Genomic DNA, 9,375 nt, shown 5'->3' on the forward strand with positions numbered 1-9,375 from the left:
CTCGTCACAACAGTGTGACTTTGGGAGTTAGTTACTGGAATACAGCGCTGTCAGTCCAGGCTCCAAGGCTGAAATGTTCCCTCCCAGCAGTGCAGAACACATGCTTGGCATGAAGCCGCTTTGTGCTCCTCTAACTGGTGGCTGCCAGACCCTAGGCTCAGTAGCCCATGCAAGCTGGGACAATCTGTAAGCTTTTCTGTGCTCTTAAACTAGGACTCCTTGAGGCAAGGCTGAATGTCAAGTTGGCGGTGCCAACAGCTTTAAGATTGATTTGTAAATTCAAGCAGCTAACTCAGATCTGATGTTAAAGGCCCTCCACATCCAATAACTGAGACTTTTACAATAAACAATCTTTATGAGGGCTGCTAAAATTCACCTCCAGGGTTCTACAATCTCACAGATTTATAGGAAACTAATCTTCTTTACAGTATTACACTCTGAGAAATCCACTTTTAGCACAGAAGCAACCACTGACTTATATTCCTTCTGCTTGCTTTTTTATAAATGAATTCATCTGCAGCGACAAATCTCCACAGAAATGTTATGTATGCACATGATATGTGCTGGTGTGTTTTAGGAAAGTGATACAGAGTTCAGAAATTATAGGATAAGAAGAAAGATAACTCCACAACTAATTCTTCAATGTAGAAGACCATGCACAAGAACTGCTGATGGACTCCAGCCTTAAGGAATTCCTTTCCATCCCACATTTGGCATCAAGTTCTTGCTGATTTCTGTACTCAGACATATTTTCCTTCAGGGAAAATACATTATGGTAAGAACACTGCCCATGATTTTATAATATGCATTTATGAAATTAATTGTCTCTCAAGGCATCTGTTAATCTGGGCAAAACAGAAATATTAGTCCTGAGTCCTACTAGAATGGGTCACCGCACTTAATGTTTAAGGAAATAACATATCCTTTAGTTGTGATCAACGAGGGCTTTCTGGTACTGCAGCAGGCAATTTGCAGTGTGCACTGAAACACTTCTAGTATGTTCATTGCCCACATCTTTTCTCTCCTCTGCCTATTAGATTCCTTCTCAATGACACAAGGGCAGACCTACTGTGATAGACATCTAGCATAAACGAGCATAGATCCATTCAGCTAGACTTGTTTTATTTATAGAAGAGCAATTGGGGGAGTACATGATACGGAAATCAGAAGGTAGCTGGAGGAAGAAGTTGATTAGTGGCACGTCCATACTTGGTAGGATGAGAAGTAGAAATTGAGGAAAGTGTGGCTTAGGTTACATATTAGAACTTCATTCTGTAATCACATGGGCAAATGAGCACCAGAATAGATGTATCCAGGCAGCTTATCTGGTCGCTGTCATTGGGAAGGTGTGATTTGGGCAGGGTTGGCCTGGCTTTGGGACACAAGGATGAAATTGTCTCTCCAGGGCTTGCCAATTTACAAAGAGGATTTTAGGAAAGTCACAGATACACCAGGTTACAAGAGGCAAGATCCGGTGGACATTCATACATTTTTGAAAGGCAAGAGAGACTAGTTTAGTGCTTCCATGTAGAAACTGACTTTGTTGGTTTCCACTTTCCATTTTAAGTACTTCTGACTGAACATGTTGGCAAAATGCATAATGTCACATCATAATACAAAGGACACAGAAAGCAAGGAAGCAAGCTAGATTAGATCCTTCAATCCTTCCTCCTCCACTACAAGTGTCAATAATTCAGCACACAGGAAAGGAAATCCTTGATTTTAAACACTATCTTAACAGCAAAAATCCTTTTAGACTTTCTCCAGTCTTAAGCACCACTTCACATATTCTGCTTACATGAGAAACCTCATCTTCAAAAGACAACAGAAATGTAATATTTCAGAGATAGCAGATTGAAGAATTCAGAATGATCATTCATTGCACAACAGCAACTGGTACCACAGCTGAAGGTCTGAGATACAACACTGCATGTAACCAATACATACCTATAAATAAGATTCCTGTGACTTAACTAATTGAAAATGCAATAAACACAAAATTAAGTGCTCTTTGGAACGTCAGAAATTCACTGTACTCTTTCTCCTGTGCTACTTGATGAAAACTTGAGGCAATTTTGTTTTGTAAGTACACAGCCAAATTCATGTTCCAACAAAGATATACCACAGATTGCAGTCGTGTTGCACTAGCATCTCCAAAAGCATAACCCATGATGTTTAAACTAAAAGTGCTGAACCAGAACTCTAGAAATATGTAATGTTTCAAGCAGGAGCCGCAGACAGGAACAATAATTGCTTACCAAACACAAATACCCTGTAGGGTTAAAAGAACACCAGGGACCCATGTACAAGTGACACAGAGAAAAGATTGTCTCAAGGTACTTCACACCAGGAGCACAGCTGTGGAATTTCTCTGGCAGGCACTGTCACAGCTAATAATGCGATCCTTTCTAACACACACCTTTGTGGCAGTTGTAATTTGTTAAAACTCACAATCTGTCACTTCACTCCGAGAAAAGGAGGATAAAGCAGGCCTGTGTTCTGTTTGCCTGCTCATACCTCAGCTCACCAGCACTTTTTACATTTTATAGCATTTCCACAGGTCTTAAGGGTCAGGCAAAGAAGTGTGTCATTTCTGTTCCTTGCACACTCACAACTACACGAAGGGCAGGAGCGCAGGCACACTAGGGAAAACAGCACTTGTGAGATTTCACATCAGCAAATTCAGAAATACAGCAATTACAATTCATGTACACTGATACACCGCTGGCACCATTTAAATGAACTCTGTGTTTCTGAAATGCCAACTGTAAAAAACGCCTGATATTTAATTTCGTTGGATATACTGCATCTGGTGTTTATGGCTTAGAGCTGCTGCCAGAGAGCCCCAGGAGCTTCGGTCTGGGAGCCAAGCCAGTGTCTACCAACTTAGTTGGACTACTGTGGATACACAAAGATCCAATATTCCTCTGATTTAAAGCTTTCAGACAGATTTTGAGAGATTTTTGTTTTATTTATAGCTAGTATGCGTGGAGAGAAATAAAACGGTCATGTAATATGCTGTGCAATTATGGTCTTATTTCAAAGCACTGAGAATTGGAAATCCAGTTATTTCTACCTCAAACATTCAGGCAGGGATAGACACACAGGCACGCAGGCAAAACAACAAACTAATGGAATGAAAATGCTGAAAACAGTTTCATCTCAAAGGCTAGATACTTACAGATGGTCATTATAACTGTTGCAGTCACGTAACAGTTAAATGTTTTTCCTTCTTCTACTGTTTACTGCACACATTGGTACATGGTGTACTACGTAGCTCTGACCTGTCCTGGTGTTCTGATCCATCAAGTTTTAATGTTCTCTTGCTTGAAAGGAGAGCAGGCGCTCTCCAACCCATTCTACAGAAAATCATAAGTTTGTTCATAAAGCGGATAAAAAACTTGCTCCTTAGTGTAAAAAATAAACAGAGCTAGTAAAAACAAAGACTACATTCCATCTTTGCAGAATGTTTTATGCATCTGCACAGACAAAAAAAAAAATATTAAACAAAAACGTGCACAATTTTGTTCCACAGAGATGTGTAAGATCCTTGGCCATCTGCTGAAAATGTAAGGCTGCCAAATATCACAGATTCACACCTTGAATCTGGAAATTGAGTTCACATGGCAAACCCATGCACTTCTTGTGGTGTCTGCATTCCACCAGTTTTACACTTCAGTGACTGCTAAGCTGGACTGCTCCATGGCTTTTGAAAGAGCAGAACCCCATCCTACAAAGCCCCACTGACTACTCTAGAGTTGCTAGTAGGGTGTATGCTTGACGTAATTTTAGAAATGGGCAATGTAAGAAGATCAGAGTGCATGATCATGGCCTCTGCTTAAAGCCACTGGCAACAGGGAAGGAATGGCACTGTGCAGTTCTGGGGGAAAAAAAATGATTTTTGAAAAAGTAATCAAAAGGAAAATCTTTAAAGATTCACTGAAAACATCCCACAGATAAATCATCTTGCCACTGTTTTGAGAGTTTTATGGTGAGGTTTGCAAGGCAGTGCAGAAGTCACCCTTATAGTTGTTTGAGTCTGGACCTCTATAGTTGTTGAATCTAAAACTCTTCAGTTGCTCACCAGGTAGTTAACTAATTAGCAGGCATCCACTTCCAGATTTTTATCAATGAAACTGTGGTTTCAGTGTGACCTCCCATCTCAAAGCTCTGGAGTCCACATCCAGCTACACATACCTCTGCGATTGCAGCTTATATTGCTTTTCTCCCCCTGAAAGCAGGCTACGTACGTTATTAAGAGCCTTTCTCCCCAGTAGGAATCAGCCCCGCACTGCGCTTCGCCCCGGCCCCTCAGGCGGAGCTCCACGCCTGCACCGCGCATGCGCGCTCCCGCCGCCTTCACAGCAGCAGCGGCATGTCGCTGCCCGAGCCCTTGCGGCGCCGGCTGGGCTCCTTCAGCCGCACCATTTTCACCGACAGCCGCCGCGCCGGCCCGCAGCAGCACAGCGAGCGCGCAGGTAAGCGCGGCCGCCCGCCCGCAACAAAAATGGCGGCGGGGGCGGCCGGGGCGGGGGAGCGGAGCCCTTCCCAGGAACCAAGATGGCGGCGCCAGCGGTCACCTGGCGGCCGCCGGGATTTGGTTTGAAGGCACAGGGCGTGCCGGGTAAAGTCCATCGCTAGCGGCCGCCTCACCAACGGAATTAAAAGCATACGTGGTTTGAGAGAACACCGAGAGCAAGCAAGCACTGAGCTGCTGCTTGGAGCTCAGCAGCCCTCACAGCAGCACAGGCGGTGACGCGTGGGGTGTAGCCAGAAACTCCAGCTGCATCGTGCCAGCTTTCTCCTCCTTCCAAATCTATAAGGACAGTCCATGAGGACATAATCCATACACATAAGGACTGAGAGGATTTTCCTTTGTCCTGTTGCCAGGGAAACCTGCAAACAGCTCACAGTTGGTTTTTTTAATATATATATTTTTTTGCAGTGACAGGAACTATGGAAATAAACTGTCTGCATAGGCAGGTTGTGTTCATGGAGGTTAACGTGAATTTCAACTGATAAATCCATTTCAGGGTGATTAAAGTCATTCCAAGACAGGAGCACTCATTAACTTCACAGTCACGCCATCGTAGCTTCACTGCTAGCATCCACATCAATTCCTCATTCATTTATCAAACAATACAGATGTTTTGTAGGCTCCCAAAACAGCTTCTCTTTCAGCCATTTCAGCTTCCTTCTGTGAAAATTCTACCTTAACCTATTGAAAGCAATGGTGAAATGTAATCATGAATTTCTTTAAGATCAGGATTTCAAATCTAAAGTTGACACATGCATACATTAAGGAGTTGCATCATATTTGCCAGTGCTGTGCAGTCTGGCATTCTGCTGCATTTTTGCTATCCTAGAAAATAAGCACAAGTTTGACTTGGATAAAGAGATGAATTATAACTTGCATGTATTCCTAAACATTCATTCAAAACACAATTTTAAAACTTGAGGAGAAATTACCAATGCTTCAACCTTTAACATACCTCAATGTCTTCATCATCACAATTCACATTAGAACTCTTGGCTTCTCCTTTTTTAAGTATGGGAACAAAGCATTGCAATTTCATCCAATACATATTATATTTAGAGAAGAAACAGCGTTACTTGTAATTGGATGGTCTTGTTGAAAGATGAAAACAGAGCCTTAGAGTCTTTGGAGTTGTAAGGGACCTTTAAAGGTCATCTAGTCCAGCCCCCCTACAACAAACAGCTAGATCAGGTTGCTTAGAGCCTGGTCCAACATGTTTTAAAACTGTATCTCAGTGCCCTCCCAAATCTATAGACTGATTTGTTAGGACAGCTGAAACAAATTTAGATAGATAGTAAAATTGTTTCTGAAGTACCTATAGATTTTCATTCCTTTGTAGATGTAGTAAAGTGTTGATGCTTAAAAATGAGATTATTAAAAATAGATACTGGTTTTCTTGCACTTTCTATTTCAGTTTAATCAATTCCTGCCCCTCACACCCTGTCCTTAAGGTCTCTCCCAGTTCTACTTCCAAATACTCCTCCCCTCCCAACTAGTCTAGTAGCTACCCTGAATAAATACTTCTGCATCTGGCATAAAGACTTCTGGAACAGACTACCAGGCTGCATGTGGCTGAACTGGAAACAGGAATGCCAGACTGAAATGGAACAAAAACAGGTATGGAAATGGCTGGAAGATACAGAAAGAGACGGCAGTGTCAGAAGAGAGGTGGTTCTGAGTCTGGAAGAAAAAACATCTGGCTGTTAGACTAAGTTCCTACTGAATATCATCACTGTGACAGATGGGGGAATAAGACTTGAATACAAAGCAGGTCACAATATTTTCTAAACCTGCTTAGATGGTACCAAGTGAAGATGCATCTACAGACTTCACTTGAGCAAAATGTGAAAAGTAGGACTGTTGGTAATTGAAATAAATCTGTTGTAATACAAACTCATTAGTCGATATGGCAATAAATGATTCATTAAAAATGAACCATTCAATTGGAATGCCCTTTTAATTTTTTCCTTGTTTTCAGTTTGATCTTTAAAAATCTATGATTAAATTCTACACATAGATTTTATTATTATTAAATTCTACACATAGAATTTAAAGCCTGCAGAGTTCAGTGTTTGCTGTTTTCTACATTGTATGGACACATTTTGTTCTTACCAGTCCTTAAAGGATGAGTTTTATCTTGACACACATTTGAATTTCTTAAATCAAGAACTAAAACAATTACAGGTTTCTTGCAATGTTACTTTTACCCATTTTTATTTAAAGACTGGGAAAACAGGAATGGGCATTACAAACCTAGAATCTAGTAGTAAGTCCCTGCTCAGGAAGGTCATCTGAAAAATGAAGATAATCCAATATGTACACATCTAAACTCTGACCATCCTCTTAAGAGCAGCAATAAAATTAGCACTTCCTATTTCTGCAGTATCAGTATACAGCACTACTTGGGCTAAGCCCATCAGTCAGATTATTCGCTGTCTGGTAGTTTATGGCTTACTCCACAGGCACTCAACTTGAATTTATGACTACGTGATAAAAATTCTGTATCATGTGAACTGGAAGTTGTATTAGATTGTAGGAAATAATGTAGGCTAAGATTTTTCATCTATCCTATACTTCTAACATTTAATTGGACTGAGAAGTGTTAATGCCCCACTTGAAGCTAAGAAGAAGCACGAACTTTCAGTTTGTCAGCTACTGAAGGAAAGTATGTAACAAACTAAGAGTGATAAAGACTCCTCTTTATCTACAGATAATGAAATAGTTTCCAGTTTGCCACTGCAGATGTCCCTCTATTTCAACGTTTACTTTTTCCCATTTTGGTGGCTCAGCACAGTTGTTATGCTCCAGCTGAAGGTGAGTCCTGAAGGAAAGTAATGATTTGTAAGTGTAAGTTTTCTTATCAAAACCCCCCAGGACAGAGATAAAGCTCACTGAAGTCAAAGTTTAGTAGGTTTGTTTGGGGAATCCTTAAAACTGAAGGCTCGAGAGTATTTGAAAGTTGATGCGATGCTGTCAATTTATAGTAGCATGCAGTGTGTTCATTTAACTTCAGATTGCATGTTATGAAGAAGCATGGCAGAAGCTTTTACTCTTTTTTCCCCCTCTAGTATCCAGTCTTATCAGATTACTACAAATTCATCCTGGTCACAATCATGATCCTGACTTCTCTAATAGAGGTCATTCGACTCTACCTAGGATACATGGGCAACCTGCAGGAGAAGGTATGTTACCACATGTATATTTTAATTTGTGGAGGAGAGCTCTTTATGAGTTCATCTGAGAGATTTATGTTGAGTAGATGGTTATTTCTGAGTTACAGTGTTCACCTTCTATTACCTTGGCATCAGCTTCTATTAATTTTAGTAATTTTTAATTTATTTCTCCCTCAGAGGTGACCACTCCCACTCCTTCAAAGTGTTTTTTTTTTTTTTTAAAGATACAATTTTTGTTTATTTTTGTTATGGAATTTGTTATATTATATGGGAATACTAAACTGTTTCAGTTTGTCATTTCTCATTATGTCCTGGCTTTTGGAAGATTAGTTTTTAAAAAGTTGTTTTTTCCACAAACTTTTGTTTGCTTCCCCTCCATCTCTAACTGCCCATTTTCAGATGGTGATGTCTCCCTCTTACAGGTCCCTGAGCTGGCTGGGTTTTGGCTCCTGACTCTCCTTCTACAGTTACCTGTAATTCTCTTCTTGCTATTTAATGAAGGCCTGAAAATTCAGCCACTGGAAAGATCAGTTAATATTATCTTTGCCCTCTTCCTCGCCTTTCAAGTTATTGCAGCCTTTGTCACCTTGAAAAGAATGGTAAACAAACTGGCAACTCACTTCCACCTTAATGAATTTGACAGGCTAGAGGAGCATCCCATGCACCATCTTTATGGCCTGAGCAAAAAAGAGAATGTACTTCCCATGGCTGGTATGGGTCCACACTGAGGAGCTTCATACAAGTTCAGGCTGGGGATCTAGCACTTAAGGCCTGAGAAGCTAACAGAGGCAGGCCTTATGGTGCCACAAGTTCAGTTCCATTTCGTTGGATCATCATCTATATTTCTACTTCAGAGACATTAAAAAATAGATTGTTAAGTGCCAACGTTAAACCTCAGAGTTGAGCTCCACGCTGCAAGAAAAATTGAAGCCAATGACACAAGTCGCTGAGTGGACCAATTCATTTGCACACTGTTACTGAGTAAAGTACCTACAGCATAGGTTTGGTGGGTTTTATGTCTTAAAAAGTCATGTGCCATTTCTAAAGAACAGAAGTCTATTTTCCTAACTGTTTGCACAGACTTATTTTGTTTACAATAAATCCTTTTTGTATATTTGTATTTACATCAGTGTTCTGTCTATTCTTACAGATGCTGTAGATACTTAGTTAAGCAAAAGCAAGAATCTTGAGTCCTAAAAAGAACAGTAGGGGTGCCAGTGATGAGAGACTGCAGTTTGAGGTGGTCTTCCAGAGAACTCCAGCACTAAGAATTCCTTACTAATAAACTAGGGAGGAGTTTTGAAAGTATTATGTTGCTGAAACCTCCTGCACTCCTCCTCTTTGGCTTAGCTGGAGTTTTAACTATCAAGCCCTTCAAAATGAATGGTGCAATATCCTCAGAGGGTTCTATAAGTCAGATGTAGCAAAATTATAGACATCAAAAAATTGGTTTCTGTCCCTGAAGGCAGAGCATGTTTCTTGCAAACCACCATATATGCCGTGGTTAATCGTAGAATCACCAAGGTTGGAAAAGACCTACAAGATCATCCAGTCCAACCGTCCACCTATCACCAATAGTTCTCTCTAAAACCACATCCCTCAACACAATATCTAAATGTTCCTCTCATTTCTGTTTGTACTGATGTCTGGACCATCTTTTTCAGT

The 9,375-nt window shown here is 40.6% G+C and overlaps 1 protein-coding gene across 1 annotated transcript; it reads left to right on the forward strand.

Moving 5' to 3' along the window:
- The first annotated feature begins 4,353 nt into the window (after positions 1-4,353).
- Positions 4,354-8,836, forward strand: TMEM17 (transmembrane protein 17). Its single transcript, XM_065739614.1, has 4 exons — positions 4,354-4,478; positions 7,248-7,351; positions 7,606-7,719; positions 8,133-8,836. Exons 1-4 carry the CDS (start codon positions 4,376-4,378, stop codon positions 8,436-8,438), a joined length of 627 nt encoding a protein of 208 aa, XP_065595686.1. The 5' UTR covers positions 4,354-4,375; the 3' UTR covers positions 8,439-8,836.
- Positions 8,837-9,375: the final 539 nt, after the last annotated feature.

Source organism: Cyrtonyx montezumae, unplaced genomic scaffold (genome assembly GCF_038088225.1).
Source record: "Cyrtonyx montezumae isolate F1298 unplaced genomic scaffold, pur_monq_1.0 scaffold_24, whole genome shotgun sequence".
Classification (NCBI taxonomy): domain Eukaryota; kingdom Metazoa; phylum Chordata; class Aves; order Galliformes; family Odontophoridae; genus Cyrtonyx; species Cyrtonyx montezumae.

What these genes read in the sequence shown, in the direction of transcription:
- TMEM17 (XM_065739614.1), top strand. Translation starts at nt 4,376, where the DNA reads ATGTCGCTGCCCGAGCCCTTGCGGCGCCGGCTGGGCTCCTTCAGCCGC. An exon ending in GCAGCACAGCGAGCGCGCAG is followed by an intron (nt 4,479 to 7,247) that starts GTAAGCGCGGCC and finishes CTTTATCTACAG; the next exon opens with ATAATGAAATAGTTTCCAGT. An exon ending in TTGTTATGCTCCAGCTGAAG is followed by an intron (nt 7,352 to 7,605) that starts GTGAGTCCTGAA and finishes TTCCCCCTCTAG; the next exon opens with TATCCAGTCTTATCAGATTA.